General features: G+C 46.4%; 1 protein-coding gene across 1 annotated transcript in view; it reads left to right on the top strand.

Annotated features, from left to right (window-relative positions):
* The window catches only part of LOC145361834 (sodium channel protein type 8 subunit alpha-like), a 191,579-nt gene that overhangs the window by 115,983 nt on the left and 55,839 nt on the right, over positions 1-19,757 (top strand). The window contains exons 14-16 of the mRNA XM_080217785.1: positions 11,495-11,627; positions 12,671-12,909; positions 18,385-18,558. Coding sequence (XP_080073911.1) covers positions 11,495-11,627; positions 12,671-12,909; positions 18,385-18,558 — 546 coding nt within the window. The remainder of the gene's footprint in view (positions 1-11,494; positions 11,628-12,670; positions 12,910-18,384; positions 18,559-19,757) is intronic.

Below are 19,757 nucleotides of genomic sequence, written 5' to 3'. Positions count from 1 at the left end.
TTCTCAACTGATTGGAATGATAAAGGATACTGTCTCTTTAATTATGTCCAGCATAATGCATGAACGGAAATTGTTTTGATGGATGTTGGTTTTGCACTATCTATGGACAAGATCACACTCGAACAAGGATTGTAAAGCCCCGTCACAGTGGGACTGGTGTAGATAGCGCGTTTTACTTTCAGAACATTCTACGCTGATTCTCGTCAGCCTCGTGTGAACCCTGTTGAAATTACTGCTGTTGGGCGATGCTTAATACATTGATTTTAAATTCCTATCGCTGTTGTTTTCGCCAATGTGCCTGTTTGAGATGGCATGTCTGAAGGAATTTAAGCCAAGTGTATTAGCCATTTGTCCCCTCATATTTCCCAGCATAATTCCAAGACCAAGGGTTTAAAGATGTTGTTTTGCTCGATTGTTTCCTTTTGGCATTCCGGCCGGACTTGGAGGACATTGTTTTATGCTTCAGGTATAGGCCTTCAGAATGTGGAAGGCCCAAGTTACATTGCCAGTTCTGTATGGGACAAGTTAGGCTTTGCGGAGCTCCAAGTACTGGCAGCATTTTAGCATCAATAGACAACAGTCAATTTTTTTTTAATTCATTGGTGGGTCACTAGCCAGCATTTATTGCCTATCCCTAGTTGCCTGAGGGAAATTAAGAGTCAACCACATTGCTGTGGCTCTGGAGGCCAGACCGGATAAGGACAGCAGATTTCCTTCCCTAAAGGGACATTAATGAGCCAGATGGGATTTTCCGACAATGGTTTCACGGTCATCAGTAGATTCTTAATTCCAGATGTTTTTTATTGAATTCAAAGCTGCCGTGGCAGGATTCGAACCCGGGTCCCCCAGAACATTAGCTGAGTTTCTGGATTAATAGTCTAGCTATAATACCACTACGCCACCGCCTCCCCAATTAAAGAGATAAAAAGGGCAAAAATCCATGGTGTCGTCTGGGGTCTTTTTTGAGCTGTAGTTCGTTGCAGTCGAGGTGTAATTCCTGGGAAATGTCCACCATCCTCTTCTCGAAGGTCTTCTTGCAGATGCCCTCTCTGTTATATCTGTTACACCACTACAGCTGATGGCAAGCAGGAACTGATTTCCGCTGAGGCAAAACCTCTTTTGTCACATGACTGGAGTAAAAATGAATTGAGGCAGCCACTGTCAACATCCTGGGGGTTACCATTGACCAGAAACTGAACTGAACCCAGCCATATAAACACAGTGGCTACCGGAGCAGGTCAGAGGCTGGGAATCCTGCAGTGAGTAAGTCACCTCCTGACTCCCCCAAAGCCTGTCCACCATCTACAAGGCACAAGTCAGGAGTGTGATGGAATACTCCCCACTTGCCTGGATGGGTGCAGCTCCAACAACACTCAAGAAGCTCAACACCATCCAGGACAAAGCAGCCCCGCTTGATTGGCCCCCCATCCACAAACATTCACTCCCTCCACCACCGACGCTCAGTAGCAGCCGTGTGTACCACCTACAAGATGCACTGCAGCAACTCACCAAGGCTCCTTAGACAGCACCTTCCAAACCCACCACCACTTCCATCTAGAAGGACAAGGGCAGCAGATACCTGGGAACACCACCACCTGCAAGTTCCCCTCCAAGCCACTCACCATCCTGACTTGAAAATATATTGGCTGGTCCTTTGCAGTCACTGGGTCAAAACCCTGGAACTCCCTCCCTAACAGCACTGTGGATGTACCTACACCACACGGACTGACTGATGTCCAATAACAATCCTGGAACTCCCTCCCTAACAGCACTGTGGATGTACCTACACCACACGGACTGACTGATGTCCAATAACAATCCTGGAACTCCCTCCCTAACTGCACTGTGGGTGTACCTACACCACATGGACTGACTGATGTCCAATAACAATCCTGGAATCCCCTCCCTAACAGCACTGTGGGTGTACCTACACCACACGGACTGACTGCTGTCCAATAACAATCCTGGAACTCCCTCCCTAACAGCACTGTGGATGCACCTACACCACGTGGACTGCAGTGGATTCAAGATGGCAGCTCACCACCACCTTCTCAAGGGGCAGTTAGGGATGTGCAATAAATGCTGGCCAGCCAGCAATGCCCTGGTCCCATGAATGAATAAAAGAAAGGACTTGGCCCAGGAAACCTGAAGGTGCCTTTACCTTTCATGCTTATGTTCTGCTGTTTGAGACCAGGAACTCTGTCGGTTCCCTGTGTTTACATCGCTAAGGTAGTGATCGAATGCAGCGATTAAACTCGATGAACTGGCGCAAGGATATTGTTCCTTATTGGCTTGGTGCACCACTGTAGTATACGGTAAAATGCCTGACAATGTATTTCAATCATTACTCAGTGGGCACAAGTAATAAGGATTGCTCTTATGGCCCCCGGATTAAAACCCGTAGCTTCCTCTGCTTCAGGAATAAATTTGCAATATTTTTCAACCAGTAAAGAGAATATTTGCAGTCTTTTAGGCAAACCACCATTCAAGTTAGATTAAAAATGTACATTTGAGGACTGGGTTGTGGAACAAAAGAACCTAACATTGTTAAAAACCATTGGTGAATTCGAAACCAGAACTCAGAGCTTTTCTTTATTGACACTGATTGTTGACTCATTCAGTCTCGTAGCCTCCCTCCCACTCTGCCCAGTGTCTCAGCTATCCCCTATTCATACTGACTCACTCAGTCTCGTAGCCCCCCTCCCACTCTGCCCAGTGTCTCAGCTATCCCCTATTCATACTGACTCACTCAGTCTCGTAGCACCCCCCCACCATTCTGCCCAGTGTCCCAGCTATCCCCTAGTTATACTGACTCATTCAGTCTCGTAGCACCCCCCCCCCCCCCCACTCTGCCCAGTGTCCCGGCTATCCCCGATTTATACTGACTCATTCAGTCTCGTAGCCACCCCCCCCACTCTGCCCAGTGTCCCAGCTATCCCCTATTCATACTGACTCACTCAGTTTCGTAGCACCCCCCCCACCACTCTGCCCAGTGTCCCAGCTATCCCCTAGTTATACTGACTCATTAAGTCTCGTAGCCCCACTCCCACTCTGCCCAATGTCCTGGCTATCCCTGTTCATATCATTTTTACCTGTCCTGCTGGTTATTTTTTGGCCAAACAAATAAATAAAATAAATCTGAGCAGCTGAGGGGCAAATTAAAGGGGCAACCAATTCAAGGGGCAGTGCCTGAAATGAAAATCCAAATTGCCTCTGAATCTTGGAATTCAAACCAGAATATGGCAAAGAGGGTCGCTAAGGGACCCCGGTCCCAGTGTCACTAAGACATCCCCGTCCCCAGGGTCGCTAAGGCAGCCTGGTCCCCAGTGTCGCGAAGGCAGCCCAGGTCCCAGTGTCGCCAAGGCAGCCCCGGTCCCAGTGTCGCTAAGGCAGCCCAGTCCCCAGGGTCGCCAAGGCAGCTTGGTCCCCAAGGTGCCCATCGGGCACAGAAGACCTTAAAGGGTGCCCACAGATTCCATGTGCTCACTCTATAGATAAAGGAACACAGCCACGGTAGATGGGCAGACAATGGCGTGGGATGTGGTGCCCCCCTCCAATCGCCCGCTGCCTGGACCTGTTCGTCCCCTTTGGATATGTGCTCAAAATACTCAATGGAACGGTGTCCTGGCAATATGATTGGCGTGCTGTGGGCATTGGCATCTGAAACCTGGATTGGAATCCAAGCGATGCAAATAAGTCTTCCCCACCACACCCCCCCACGCAACCCCCTGAAACCACCATTCTTTTTTCTTTGCCCTTCACTCCTTGCCCCTTCTGTCAAGGCTTTTCAGGATTCCATGCCCGTTGGGCACGTGGTCTACTGCCCTCAATTGGTGTCAAGCTGGCAAGAGATGGAAAATAGTCAGTGTTGTTCTCTGTAAGGTGCGCATAATCGCATTGTTGGGGCAGCACAGAAGGAGCTTTACTTTCCGTGTAACATCGCTGCTAGCTGAACCTGTGAGTGCTCGAAACTGATACAGTGTACCCAAGGTGTTTGATTCTCCCCGATCGACATCTCCCCGTTCCAGCGGAGGCTGAGGCTAGGGAATTCCTCTGGGCTGCCACAGAAAGCGGGACAGAAGTCCCGTTTAGACAGCTAAACAGGACTTCCGACTCTGCTAAGGGACAGCTCCAAGGGATTTCCCCAACCACAGTGAATAGCTCCTCCTCGAAAGGTGTTCTTTGTGGGTGATGGTTTTGACAGAGATTCGGCGTGAAATTCTGTTCCTTGGAGGGCAAATAAAAGATGACAATTGAGCGGCAAAAGATTGAGGGGATGCAGAGCATTTGATTGTGGCTTACCAACTTCCAGAAAGGTGGTGTGATTGATTTTGCCAAGACGGAAGCTATTGCCCTATTTTTGTGGGTTTTTCCCATGCCCATTATATCTCCCTATTCAAATGTTAATATCAATGATTTGAATATCGAACATAATGAACATTTTTGGGTTTAACTCGTATCAGTAAAGATATTCCGATATTTTTGATGAGAAAAGTAATCTAATTCATTGTATTTCCCAAGCCATCCCTTGCATGTTCTTTGTGAATGCTCAGTGTCAAATTCGTGGCTGTCTCTGTTGTTTCCGAATTCCTCATTTCAATCGTACTTCTCTCTTTTCGGCCTTCCTCGTCCCAGAGGTCGTTTCCTGAGTTAGCGAGTAGCTGATATAGAAACATCACAACTCTACGGTGCAGAAGGAGGCCATTCAGCCCCTCGAGTCTGCACCAACAACAAGCCCACCCCCATAACCCCACACATTTACCCTGCTAATCCCTTTAGCCTACACATCCTGGGACACTAAGGGGCAATTTTGCCTGGCCAATGCACCTAACCCTGTTTAAATATGGCTTCAGTCCAAACAGAAAACACTGGTGTTCTTCCACTTATGTTCCCTGGAATAACTCCTCAGAGGCTGATGTCCCTTCCCCAGATTTAGAAACATAGAAATATAGAAGATAGGAGCAGGAGGAGGCCATTTGGCCCTTCGAGCCTGCTGCACCATTCATTATGATCGTGGTTGATCATCCAACTCAATATCCTAATCCTGCTTTCTCCCCATAACCTTTGATCCCATTTGTCCCAGCTTTATTTTCAAGCCTATCTCCACTCCTAAGAGTGCTTCAGCTACACAGTCAGAGTCCAGAGTGTCAGCAGCCCTGACACTCATATATACACATATATATAGTGGGCAGGCAATCAGTCCCTCAATCAGGGAACTCGTACTCAAGAGGCTCACCAGTGAAGTAACTCCTTAGTGGCCGAGTGCCCCTTCACCAGATTCCCTTTATTTACAAACCCAATTCCATTCCTAAGAGTGCTTCAGGGTCAGTAGCCCTGGCACTCCTCAATATATATAGTGAGACTCTCTGATTGGGCAAGTAATCATTACCTCAGTCAAGGAGCTCATACTTGTTGAGGTCATTTCATTCTCCTTTCCCCGCTCCTCATACATTGGGAAGCCATTGCCTTTTAGTTGACACCTTCAGCCCGCCCGATATCAGGACTTCAATGCAATGTACGCGCTCAATGGCACAACACGCCAGCTTCGCCCACAAACCTCACGTTCTTTTCTGATCCCCAAATCTCAGGCGAGAGGCATGATGGAATGGAGCAAGGTAGGAGAAGAGGCCAAAAAGTGTCACCTGCACCATTCTCGTGCATTCCGAATGTGTCAGCTTGGTTCGGTTTGGGAACACTCTCCCTTCCCAAGGACCCCCCTCCCAGGATTTGAGAATGCAACCCGGGCTGACACGTTAGGGCAGCACTGAGGGAGTGCTGCACTCTCACGGGGTTCTGTCCTTCCGTCCAGACATGGATGTGAACCCAAAGTGCCATCTGAAGCAGGGCAGAGAGTTTCCCCAGTGTCCTGGCTGCCATTCCTCCATCGATGTGTGCAGTGGAAAACCCCATTGATTGGTCAATCATCTCATCGCTGTTGTGGGATCTTGCTGTGTGCAAAATGGCTGTCACGTTTGTCTGCATCACAGCTGCTGCTCTTCAAAGGAATCAAATGTTTGTGAAATGCTGTCAAACTTATCTCAAGAGACTTGAGACGCTAGCAAAATGCATGCCTTCTTTATAATGGCTGATGAGAGTGATATAGATGGAGGTCTGGGTGTGAGCTCCTGAACTGATATGTTTGGCCTGGCCAAAGGACGGGGAGATTTTATCTGAATATTAGAACAAAAATGAAGAATAAACCAAGCCACCAGGGACAGAAGCACCATCTGGTATAACGTACTGAACTCTGCAAACTTGAAGATCCAAGATCATATTCGTGGTCTGTAACAAGGAATGCAAGCGAGGACAGAAATGGGGAAAATACAGCTTGCCCCATGGGTGAGGTCGGGGCAAAAATCAGATGGATTGCTGTCCTTACCTACTGCCAAATTCGTTGATTTGATTTGATTGATTGTCATGTGTATTGGGAAACGGTGAAATGGTTGGGACGACCAGAACTCTTGCTTTAGGGAGCAGACTATGGGGATGCTGGGGAAGGTCCACAGACACTCTATCAACCGAGGCCCAGAACCAAATCTTAATCAGAATAGTCATATTCACCATCATGTGTACAGATGAGCTTGGTTCAAGTAACTGTGGTGTTCTCATTGGTCTTAACAGCAATTTTGGATCATGTTCATTGTGCTTTTTGATTGTCAAACTTGTCAGTATGTTTTTTTTTAATGCTTTTTATTTATTTTACACAGACAAAGCATACAATTGATAGAGTACATAGGGGAGAAGGAAAGGAGAGGGTGCAGAATGTAGTGTCACAGTCATAGCTAGGGTGTAGAGAAAGATCAGCTTAATATTTGATTTGATTTATTATTGTCACATGTATTGGGATACAGTGAAAAGTATTGTTTCTTGCACATGACACAGACAAAGCATACGTTTCATAGAGTACATAGGGGAGAAGGAAAGGAGAGGGTGCAGAATGTAGTGTTACAGTTAGAGATAGGGTGTAGGGAAAGATCAACTTAATATTTGATTTATTATTGTCACATCTATTGGGATACAGTGAAAAGTATTGTTTCTTGCACGCTATACAAACAAAACATATCATTCATAGAGAAGGAAAGGAGAGGGTGCAGAATGTAGTGTTACAGTTACAGACAAGATGTAGAGAAACTTAATCTATGATAGGTCCATTCAAAATTCTGATGGCAGCAGGGAAGAAGCTGTTCTTGAGTCGGTTGGTACGTGACCTCAGACTTTTGTATCATTCTCCTGATGGAAGAAGGTGGAAGAGAGAATGTCCAGGGTGCATGGGGTCCTTAATTATACTGGCTGCTTTTCCCGAGGCAGCGGGAAGTGTAGACAGAGTCAATGGATGGGAGGCTGGTTTGTGTGATGGGTTGGGCTTCGTTCACAACCCTTTGTAGTTCCTTGTGGACTTGGGCAGAGCAGGAGCCCGTACCAAGCTGTGATATAACCGGAAAGAATGCTTTCTATGGGGCATCTGTAAAAGTTGGTGAAAGGCGTAGTGGACATGCCAAATTTCCTTAGCCTTCTGAGAAGGTAGAGGCATTGGTGGGCTTTCTTAACTATAGTGTTGGCATGGGGGGACCAGGGCAGGTGATCTGGACTCCTAGAAACTTGAAGCTCTCGACCATTGAATGGTTTTGGCTGAAGATGGGATTAGTTGGGATGCTTCCCAGAATAAATGACCCCTGGCTGTCCAGGGTGTAGTGCTGTAAGGATAGTCGGCACCCATGGAGCTGAACCTTCAGGATAGGGGGGGCAGAATATAGGGTGGGGGGAAATGGAAACGTTGATTTGTTTGCCAGATCTGTGTTGGCTCGAACACAAATGTTTCTGTCCATCTTCTCCACCTACTATCTTGTATTGTCCATTCAAAACACAAAAGTCTGCACAGAATATTCTGGATAGTCAGAAGCTTTATCCCCAGGGTGGAAGAGTCAGTTACCAGGGATCATAGGTTTAAGGTGTGAAGGGCAAAGAACAATTTTGTGATGTTTGTAGCACGCCTACAGAACTGTTTCAGAATACACGACCAGAGGGTCTCCCTTGAAGCTGTTCAGAAGGCCAAGGTTTAAAGGAGATGTACAAGGCAAGTTTTTTACACAGAGGATGGTGGGTGCCTGGAACTCACTGCCGGGAGAGGTAGTGGAAGCGGATACGATAGTGACTTTTAAGGGGCATCTTGGCGAATAAGATGGGAATGCAGGGATATGATCTCCAGAAGGGTTTTAGTTCAGTCAGGGGCAGCATGGTCAGTGCAGGCTTGGAGGGCCGAAAGGCCTGTCCATGTGCTGTAATTTTCCTTGTTCTTTGAGATAATAGTGAATGTTGGCAGGAATAGCGTTAATAACTGAATTTGGATGATGGAGGTTTGTGAGTTTGTTTCAATGTGTGATCTGAAATAGTTCAGCAGCTAAGTTGCCAATGCTCTGAATATTTCACCCTTTTCTTAAAATTAGCTCTCATGGATCCAAAATCCAATGCTGATTTCTTTAACTGATGACATTTGACAAGAGTGAATACATGGATAAATTATACGACTGTGTGCGTGTGTGTGTGTGTTACTGGCAAGGCCAGTCAGGGCCACAGTGATTAGAAAAATCAAATTATGACCTGAGTTTGAAGCAACTCCTCCGAGGAGTGCCATCGGGTGGCACAGTGGTTAGCACTGCTGCCTCACAGCATCAGGGACCTGGGTTTGATTCCCGGCTTGGGTCACTGTATGGAGTCTGCACATTCTCCCTGTGTCTGCGTGGGTTTCCTCGAGTGCTCCGGTTTCCTCCCACAGTCCAAAGATGTGTAGGTTAGGGGGATTGGCCATGCTAAATTGCCCCTTAGTGTCCAAAGATGTGTAGGTTAGGTGGATTAGCTGTTACGGGGATGGCCTCTTTCTGCAGTGTAGGGATTCTATGATTATTCATTGACATTGATAAAATTGTGCGTTCGTGCAGACTTGATGGGCCAAATGGCTGCCTTCTGCACTGTAGGGATTCTATGATTTGTATGGTTCGTGTGTAAGTCCAGTGGAAGAGTGTTGATTGAGTATAGTGCTGGAGGTATCACATGCAACGGGACTGTGAGAGGTCCTTGCTGAGGTCTATCTTGGAGACAGATTCTGGGGGAACAATAGCACTGTTAAGAGGCACTGTTGTGCTCTCCCAGAGTGAGGTTTTAACTTGCTGAAAATAACTTTGCATTGCGTTAAAATTGGGCCTGCAGAAATCTGTTGCTTTATCCCCAGGGTAAAAGAGTCAGTTACCAGGGATCTTAAGTTTAAGGTGTGAAGGGCAAAGAACAATTTTGTGATGTTTGTAGCACGCCTACAGAACTGTTTCAGAATACATGACCAGAGGGTCTCCCTTGACGCTGTTCAGAGAGGCAACGTTTAAAGGAGATGTACGAGGCAAGTTTTTTACACAGAGGATGGTGGGTGCCTGGAACTCACTGCTGAGAGGGGTAGTGGAAGTGGATACGATAGTGAGTTTTAAGGGGCGTCTTGACGAATAAGATGGGAATAGAGGGATATGATCCCCAGAAGGGTTTTAGTTCAGACAGGGGCAGCATGGTCAGTGCAGGCTTGGAGGGCTGAAAGGGATTTTAATGGTTATTGGGGCTTAGCCAATGTGATGAGTTTTTCTGAGGCCTTCAAAGGTGGGGAGGGCGGGAATGAGGCTGAAAAGCTTTCTTGGTGAGCAAGAACATGATTACTAAAAACCTTGGCCAGAATTATCTGGCCGTTCACGCCCCTCCGTCACTTTGATTTGATTTATTATTGTCACATGTATTCGGATACAGTGAAAAGTATTGTTTCTTGCGCACTATACAGACAAAGCATACCGTTCATAGAGAAGGAAAGGAGAGGGTGCAGAATATAGTGTTACAGTCAGAGCTAGGGTGTAGAGAAAGATCAGCTTAATATTCGATTTATTATTATAACATGTATTGGGATACAGTGAAAAGTATTGTTTCTTGCGCACTGTACAGACAAAGCATAACGTTCATAGAGTACATAGGGGAGAAGGAAAGGAGAGGGTGCAGAATGTAGTGTTACAGTCACAGGGTGTAGAGAAAGATCAGCTTAATATTTGATTTGATTTATTATTGTCACATGTATAGGGATACAGTAAAAAGTATTGTTTCTTGCGTGCTACACAGACAAAGCATACTGTTCATAGGATACATAGGGGAGAAGGAGAGGAGAAGGTGCAGAGTGTAGTTACAGTCACAGGGTGTAGAAAAAGACCAGCTTAATATAAGGTAAGTCCATTCAAAAGTCTGATGGCAGCAGGGAAGAAGCTGTTCTTGAGTCGGTTGGTACGTGACCTCAGACTTTTGTATCTTTTTCCCGACGGAAGACGATGGAAGAGAGAATGTCCGGGGTGCGTGGGGGTCCTTAATTATGCTGGCTGCTTTTCCAGGAAGTGTAGACAGAGTTAATGATGGGAGGTTGGTTTGCGTGATGGATTGGGCTACATTCACGACCTTTTGTAGTTCCTTGGGGTCTTGGGCAGAGCAGGAGCCCATACCAAGCTGTGATACAACCAGAAAGAATGCTTTCTATGGTGCATCTGTAAAAGTTGGTGCCAGTGAGGATGGAGAATTTGGCACTCAGCCAAATCTCAGTTCACTGAAGCAGGATTGGAAAATCTCGCCAGCTTGAATGGTGGGAAAATTCTACCCCTTGACTTCCAATGGTGAAGTAGAGCAAGGAGTGCTCTGAATCAAAAGGGGCAGGAAGCATGTCCGAAGGTGTTTGTTTGAATCAGGTCCCCTACAAAGATAAAGCAAGGAGGCATTCCCATTGTGTCTGTGTGGGTTTCCTCTGGGTGCTCCAGTTTCCTCCCACAGTCCAAAGATGTGTAGGTTAAGTGGATTTGCCATGCTAAATTGCTCCTTAGTGTCCAAAGATGTGCAGGTTAGGTGAATTGGCCATGCTAAATTGCCCCTTAGTATATAAAAATGTGTAGGTTGGATGGATTGGCCATGTAAATTGTCCCTTATTGTCCAAAGATGTGTAGGTTAAGTGGATTGGCCATGCTGAATTGCTGCTTAGTTTCCAAAGATGTGCAGGTTCGGGGGATTGGTGGGACAAATGCATGGGGTTACAGGGATAGCGACTGGGTGGGGGAGGTGCCTGGGTAAGATACATTCGGAGAGCCAGTGCAGGCTCGATGGGCCGAATGGCCTCCTTCTGCAAAGTCGGATTCTGTATATTTTCTCTTTTGCTTTTGTAAGTGTAATTCTGAACAGTTATGGTACATGTACCCAAGTGCAACAGATTGCACAGATGATTCAACCTACAGAAATTCGGTGAAGTGCTTAGCTAGGCAAGTAGCAATGGAGGATACTGTCCTTGATGGGTGCCTAATGCTGGATGGAATTGTTACTTGTATCCTCACTCTTTCCCTCACTTGCTTATCTCTGGATGAGGCATGCGGGCTGCACACTGCCAATGTTTCTCAAAGGGATAGGATTGAGACTATACTAATTGGAATGTAATCACTTGCAGCCCACCACTGAGTTAGAGGGCAAAAAGAAACACTCAGGATCCCTCCTGGTGTCGATGGACCAGCTCAACGCATCTTTCGGGAGAAAGGACAGAGCAAACAGTGTTTTAAGTGTTCTGACAAACACTCTGGAAGGTGCGTACAACACATGTTTTCCTTATCAACTTTTACTCGGGTGATCTTCCATTTAAAATGATTGCGCTGTTTAGTTCGCAGAAGGGGAGAAAAAGCAGGTCAGACCAATATTCTCACCTCCCCGTTTTACTGGTGTTCCATTTTAGAGTATACAAGACCAGTTCACACCAGTAGTCTATTTCCCCTAAGATAAAAGCAAAATACAAAAACAGAAATTGCTGGAAAATCTCAGCAGGTCTAACAGGATCTGTGGAGAGAGAATCGAGCTAACATTTCAGGTATTCCTCAGCTCTAACGAAGGGTCATCCAGCCTCGAAACATTGACTCTATTCTCTCCCCACAGATGCTGTCAGACCTGCTGAGATTTTCCAGCATTTTCTGCTTTTGTTTTTATTTCCCCATTCTACTGTTTTCTTCCTCCTGGGTTGTGATGTCTTTCAATTCTGACAATCTATGAATAAACCTGCTTTATCAGTCTCCACCAAAGATGTGTGAGTTAGGTGGATTGGCCATACAAAGTTGCCCCTTAATGTCCAAAGATGTGTAGGTTAGGTGGATTGGCTATGCTAAATTGTCCCTTAGGATCCAAAGATGTGCAGGTGAGGTGGATTGGCCATGCTTAATACGTAGGATAATGGGGCTAAGGTGGGGCAGTGGACCTGGGTAAGATGCTGAGTTGGTGCCAACTCAGTGGGTCAAATGCCCTGTTGGAATGCTGTGATATGGTGAGTATCAAGTGCGGCATTCATGGGCCACAAAAGCCTGCCCACTGGAATTGTGCCCTTGCCCAGTTTTACCGCTGCCCCTTTAGGTCAGTCACGCGATGGGAAGAATGTTCAAGCGTCTACCATCGCGATCTGTGGCTCCAGGCACATGTGGGAAAATACATGTTGCCATGGCAACTCATCACCTCAGAAGCGGAGGTGGGGGGGTGGTGGTGGTGGGCGCAGGAAGCTGTCAATGAACATACAAGCACTGCGCATGGTTTTGCATCATTGGCAATGCCAGCGATTTGATTTGGCATTCCGATCTTGTGATTTCAGAGCTTGAAGAGTCGCAAAGGAAGTGCCCGCCCTGCTGGTATAGATTTGCCAACACGTTTCTCATCTGGGAATGTTGCCCGCTGTGGTTGAAGCTGAAGGAGTACATGCACCTCTTCGTTTTCGATCCGTTTGTGGACCTCGCCATCACCATTTGCATCGTCCTCAACACCCTCTTCATGGCAATGGAGCACTACCCAATGACTGAGTCCTTTGAAGATGTTTTGGCCGTTGGAAATTTGGTAAGGCTGTGTGTTATCTTTTTTCTTTTAAGAGCCATGGTGAAGCGATGCCTCTTTAGTGTTGTTACGACGTGGAAGTGGTTTCCCCCACCCCCACCTCCGCTTCTGAGAACGAACACCAAATCGCCAAAGAGGAATCCCTCGCCTCATAATCTGCTACGGTGTTGAAGTGGAAATTTTCCTGCTTCTTGACTGTGGTAGAAAGACTCAACAAAGTTCGTTCCGACAAAATAACGTCTTTATTTCCGAAAGACTGCATGCAGTATTGGCAAAAACTTGAGTTACGACTTGCTAATTCCTTCTCAAGTCTGCACTTACATAAAGAATCAGTTCAGTATTTATACACAATTGTTATCAGTTTGCGTGTCCAGAGCTTATTCAGGAATTCGATCAGCAGTGGCGTCATAAGCAATGTCATAAATCGTGGTACAACCTGCAATCTCCAAGAACTCTTTGTCTCATCAGTCATACCTTTATCTCGTCCTTTGATAGAACAGAAGAAGGTCAGTGACTCCTTCATCCCTGACCTTATCTTGTCTTACTCATACTCATACATAAGGTTATGCGGAGTCAGCCTTATCAGGTCTTGACCTTCTCCGGTCTTATTCATGTTCTAGGTTGTGCAGTTTCAGCTTCTCCTGTGTATGCACTTTGCATTTTAAACCTCCAAGCACGGAAACAAAACAACAACTCTGGTCATATCAATTCTCCCCACACTCTCTGGTCGTAGTGATTCTCCCCACAGTCTGGGCTTAATGGGCCAAATGGCCTCCTTCTGCACTGTCAGGTTTCTTTGATTCCGAAGAGGTTTCGCTATGTCCCTTACCCCAGCCATTGCTATCTTCATATTTCTGATTCCTGGGCTCCTCCATAATTGGAAACATTTTTTCTCATCCGCTTGGATAGCGCTGCTGAATAGTGTTAGCGATATCCTGCCCCCCGCCTTCGCCTCCTCTTTTCTCGAGAAAGCAGCTTCAGCCTTTTTGACCAGTGGTTAGCACTGCTGCCTCACGGTGCCAGGGACCCAGGTTCAATTCCCGGCCTTGGGTCACTGTCTGTGCGGAGCCTGTACGTTCTCCCCGTGTCTGTGTGGGTTTCCTCCGGGTGCTCCCACAATCCGAATGATGTATAGGTTAGGTGGATTGGCCGTGGTAAATTGCCCCTTAGTGTCCAAAAACATGCTGGTTCAGGGGATTGGCCATGCTAAATTGTCCCTTAGTGTCCAAAGATGTGTAGGTTAGGTAGGTTGGCCATACTAAATTCTGCCTTCGTCTACCTGAACAGGAGTGTGGTGACTCGGAGATTTTCACAGTAACTTCATTGCAGTGTTAATGAAAGCCTACTTGTGACCGCAATAAATAAATTTAAAACTTTAAAAGCTTTGCTAACAATTGTATATAATGGTTGGGATTAGCGCCACTGCTGGGAGTCGAAGTACAAAGAACAGTACGGTACTGGGACAGGCCCTTCGGCCCACCAAGCCTTCGTTGACACATAATGCCTTTCTAAACTTTTGCCTCTTTGCAGTTTCCCTCTATTCCCTGCCTATTCACGGATCTGTCCAGATGCCTGTTAAATATTGCTGTTGTATCTATTTCTACCACCTCCTCTGGCAGCACATCCCAGGCACCTACCACCCTCTGTGCAAAAAAGACTTTCCCCTCAGCCTGTGATGTTCAACAAACCAAGTTTATCCAATCTTTCCTCATAGCTAATACACTTTAAACCAGAGACTGAGTAGACTGGGGCTATACTCATTGGAATTGAGAACAATGAGGGGAGATCTTATAGAAAAAGATTAGAACATAGAATATAAGATTATGAAGGGAATAGATAAGATAGAAGCAGGGAAGTTGTTTCCACTGGTGGGTAAAACTAGAATTAGGGGTCATAGCCTCAAAATAAGGGGGAGCAGATTTAAGACTGAATTGAGGAACTTCTCCCAAAGGGTTGTGAATCTGTGGAATTCCCTGCCCAGTTGAGGCTACCTTATTGAATGTTTTTAAGGCAAGGATAAATAGATTTTTGAACAGTAAAGGGATTAAGGGTAAGTGGGCGGGTAAGTGGAGCTGAGTCCACGAAAAGATCAGCCATGATCTTATTGAATGGCAGAGCAAGGGGCCAGGTGGCCAACTCCTGCTCCTAGGTCTTATGTTCTTAACATCCTGACAAACCTCTTCTGTCTCCTCTCCAAAGTCTCCACGTCCTTCTGCTCGTGTGGCGACCAGAGCTGTATGCAATATTCTAAATGCGGCCTAACTGAAGTTCTGTACAGCTGCAGCGTGACTTGCCAATTTTTATAATCTGTGACCCCGGAACAGCCAAATCTGTGGGTGATGAAAAATTTGAACGGATGTGACGTAAGATTCAGTGATGTGACATTTTCTGCATTCAGCTTTTGGACTTCTGCCACTGGAATTTTCCTTTCCAATCTGAAAGACCGGCTTTTTAAAAAACAAAATTGGATTTCACCGATAGTTGCTGTTGGTGCTCAAAAGATATTCGGACACAGCGTTTGCGAGTGATGGATCCTTTATTGCCTTGTTGTCGATAAGGAGAGAACTGGAGAATACTCTGCTCAAATGTATATAGTTAGCCTTTTTATGGGGCACAACTTCAACTGAAGATAATTACTTCTAGTCACGTACACGGGTAAATTACTTACGTATGATATAAAGGAGTAGGCCCCAGACAATAGCTGTTTCATCACATCACATCGATAATGTCGTAATCTTTAGTGGTGGATGGTTGGAATGTCCATTCAGACAATGGTCACTTAATCATGTCTTTAGTACAGTTTAGGTGCCATTAGCAAGGACATTCAGCTGTGTTCTGTCGATAAAGTGAAACATCTACCTTTGTCTGCGCTATCTATTTCATGTATATGCAGAGACAGCCAATCTGCAGTGTCGAGTGCTGCCGCTGATGTGCTAATTTTCTTGGTCCTCCTGGCTGACCCGCTCCTGAACTCAGTTCTCTCCTACATTGCCACATGAAGGAACTGCTACATCCAACGCATCCTCCGTAGAAGCAGTCATTCCTACTTGCAGCAACTGTAGGAACTGCTGCTTCCGACCTGCATGGTTTCTCCAACAGGCTTTTGCACTCAGCAACGACCGGGTTGCTGCGAGTGGGAACTGTCTGCAGAGCAGTGATTGGAGGAGCAGTGAGCATGGAGGAGACTGCCCCTCTGGAGTCCCTCACCGACTGCCCCATCACCTCCAATCATACGTTCCCTCTCTCTCAGTTTTGCTGTTCTTCCAAAGACATGATATATAATTGGAGGATCAGCGAGTGTGAGAGGAGAGGAACATGTCATTGGCGGTCGATGATCCAATCCCACTGTCGCTAGATACTGACGCAACCCTACTCCTTCCTTGGTTCGGTTCCTCAATGAAGTATTTAAATGATCATTGCCTGAAATTTCGGAACGATATATTGGTTTTATAATTTCAAATAAATATTACCCTTCCTTTTAACTTCCGGTCCACCACTTCCCTTATCAGTTTGTTTGCCTATTTTGGTTACCAAATGATTGTTAATGTTTGCATGTTTTTAACCTGATTATAGAAACCATACAATGCAGAAGGAGGCCATTCGGCCCATCGAGTCTGCACTGACTCTCTGACAGAGCATCAAACCCAGGCCCTATTCCTGCAACCCCACGTATTTACGCCGCTAATCCGCTCTAACCTACACATCTTGAGACACTAAGGGCAAATTACCGTGGCCATTCCACCTAACCTGCACATCTTTGGACACTAAGGGACAATTTATCTTGGCTAATCTACCTAACCTGCACATCTTTGGCCACTAAAGAATAATTTACCATGGCCAATCCACCTAACCTACACATCTTTGGACTGTGGGAGGAAACTGGAGCACCCGGACAAAACCCACACAGCCATGAGGAGAACGTGCAAACTCCACACAGACAGTGACTCAAGCCGGGAATTGAACCCGGGTCCCTGGTGCTGTGAGGCAGCAGTGCTAACCACTGTGCCATCGTGCCTTCCAATGCATCAGTGAACATTTCGATGCCAGCTACACTGCAAGTCGGGCTGGTTTTCTTCAGTAAAACAACACGATGATCAAAACGCCAGTATCTTTTATTGAGATGGCAGCGAAACGTTACGAAAACCAGGTGCGGCACTCAGGATGCGTACACACATGGAGGAAATCTGGTTGCAAATGGTCGGAGCTGACTGCTGTGATGAGGAGAAAAGCTTGTGTAAATGTGTGGATATGTGACTAAACATTGAGGTTGATGCGAATCCTGAAAGGCAGCATTGCCTTGTGCCTGCCGCGATTGGAGTGTTCCATCACACGCGCAAGGCGTCCTGCTTAGAGACAGATGTAGTTTTCCTGTTCTCTCGCTCTCCCATTGTTTGTCAGCGGCGACTCACACAGAGATGTGTTATAAATACAATATGTTCTTATATAATGCTGGCAAGAATGGCTTTTTCTGGTGCAGTGTTGCCAGCCTTTGAGCAGCCTTACAAATCATGAGGCGCAGATCCACAGCCCACACATTTAGCGCGCGCACTCACACGCAACTGGACGCCAAGAGTACCTTGTACTGTTGAGCATCTATATTTGAGTTTGACACTCATGGTGTTCTGCTGTTTTAAATTTGCAATGTGACATTAAAATAAGTTGCTGATTCATTTTCGTTGAATCTCAACAGTGCAGAAGGAGGCCATTCAGCCCATCGAGTCTGCACCGACCACAATCCCACCCAGGCCTTAGCCCCGCAGCCCATGTATTTACGCTGCTTGTTCCCCTGACACTAAGGGGTCAATTTAGCATGGCCAATCCACCTAACCTGCACATCTTTAGATACTAAGGGTCAATTTACCATGGCCAATCCACCTAACCTGCACATCTTTAGATACTAAGGGATAATTTACCATGGCCAATCCACATAACTTGCACATCTTTGGACACTAAGGGTCAACTTGGCATGGCCAATCCACCGAACTTACACATTTTTTGGACACTAAGAGGGCAATTTAGCATGACCAATCCACCTAACTTGCATATCTTTGGACACTAAGGGGCAATTTACCATGGCCAATCCACATAACCTGCACATCTTTGGACACTAAAGGGACAATTTAACGTGCCAATCACCCTAATCTGCACATCTTTGGACACTAAGGGTCAATTTAGCATGGCCAATCCACCTAACCTACACATCTTTGGAGTGCGGGAGGAAACCGGAGCACCCAGGGAAAACCCACACAGAATGTGCAGACTCCACACAGACTGTGACCCAAGGCCGAGTCCCTGGCGCTGTGAGGTAGCAGGGCTAACCACTGTGCCACTCTATTTTGAGCGCGAGTTAGAATAGGAACGTGACTGGGACTAATCCACTGTTTGAAAAAGGAGCGATCCCTTGTGCCTGCTGAGAATTATTTGTCTCGTCACATCATGCATTATCCACGCAAACAATTTTTTTGCACTTTCTTCCAGGTGTTCACTGCGATCTTCACAGCGGAAATGATGATGAAGCTAATTGCGATGGACCCTTACTACTATTTCCAGGAAGGATGGAACATCTTTGATGGCTTTATCGTGTCGCTCAGTTTAATGGAATTGGGTCTCGCAAACGTTGAGGGACTGTCTGTACTCAGATCCTTCAGATTGGTAAATATCAAGCCGGGGATTACTTGCCTTCATCTAATTTACAATCACCGTGGTGGGGGTCTGTACTGGGAGAACTCTACAAAAGCCCTCCCTCAGCAACACCACTGTGTCAACCTATGGGTTGGAGGTGGGTTGGGACTTTTTTTAATGTATTCATCCGTGGGACATGGGCGTCGCTGGCTGGCCAGCATTTATTGCCCATCCCTAAGTTGCCCTTGGAGGACAGTTGAGAGTCAACCACATTGCTGTGGCTCTGGAGTCACATGTAGGCCAGACCAGGTAAGGACGGCAGATTTCCTTCCCTAAAGGACATTAGTGAACCAGATGGGTTTTTCCGACAATGGTTTCATGGTCATCAGTAGATTCTTAATCCCAGTTATTTTCTATTCATTTATGGGACATGGGCGTCGCTGGCTGGGCCAGTATTTATTGCCCATCGTGAGTTGCCCGAGGGCAGTTGAGAGTCAACCACATTGCTGTGGCTCTGGAGTCACGTGTAGGCCAGACCAGGTAAGGACGGCAGATTTCCTTCCCTAAAGAACATTAGTGAACCAGATGGGTTTTTCCAACAATAGTTTCATGGTCATCAGTAGATTCTTAACTCCAGATATATAATCATAGAGTCATAGAGGTTTATAGCATGGAAACAGGTCCTTCGGCCCATCCAGGCCACCCAGTTTTTAGCACTAAGTTAGTCCCAATTTCCCGTGTTTGACCCATAACCCTCTATACCCATCTTACTCATGTAACTGTCCAAAAGCTTTTTGGGTGGCACGGTAGCACAGTGGTTAGCACTGGGACCTGGGTTCAATTCTCGGCTTGGGTCACTGTGTGGAGTTTGCACGTTCTCTCCGTGTCTGCATGGGTTCCCTCCAAGTGCTCTGGTTTCCTCTCACAGTCCAAAGAGGTGTAGGTTAAGTGAATTTGCCATGCTAAGTTGCCCCTTGGTATCCAAAGATGTACAGGTTAGATGAATTGGTCATGCTAAATTGTCCCTCAGTGTCCAAAGATATGTATGTTAGGTGGATTGGTCTTGCTAAATTGCCCCTTATTGTCCAAAGATGTGTGGGTTAGATGGATTGGCCATGGTAAATTGCCCCTTTGTGTCCCAGGATGTGTCGGTTAAGGGATTAACAGGGTAAATGCATGGGGTTACAGGGATAAGGGTTAGGTGGGATACTCTGTCGGAGAGTCGGTGC

The sequence above is a fragment of the Carcharhinus amblyrhynchos genome, chromosome X, assembly GCF_965287045.1.
Source record: "Carcharhinus amblyrhynchos chromosome X, sCarAmb.v2.hapA, whole genome shotgun sequence".
In the NCBI taxonomy this organism is placed as follows: domain Eukaryota; kingdom Metazoa; phylum Chordata; class Chondrichthyes; order Carcharhiniformes; family Carcharhinidae; genus Carcharhinus; species Carcharhinus amblyrhynchos.
The sequence above is the reverse complement of the archived record's forward strand: the minus strand, read 5'-3'. Positions and strand labels throughout refer to the sequence as shown.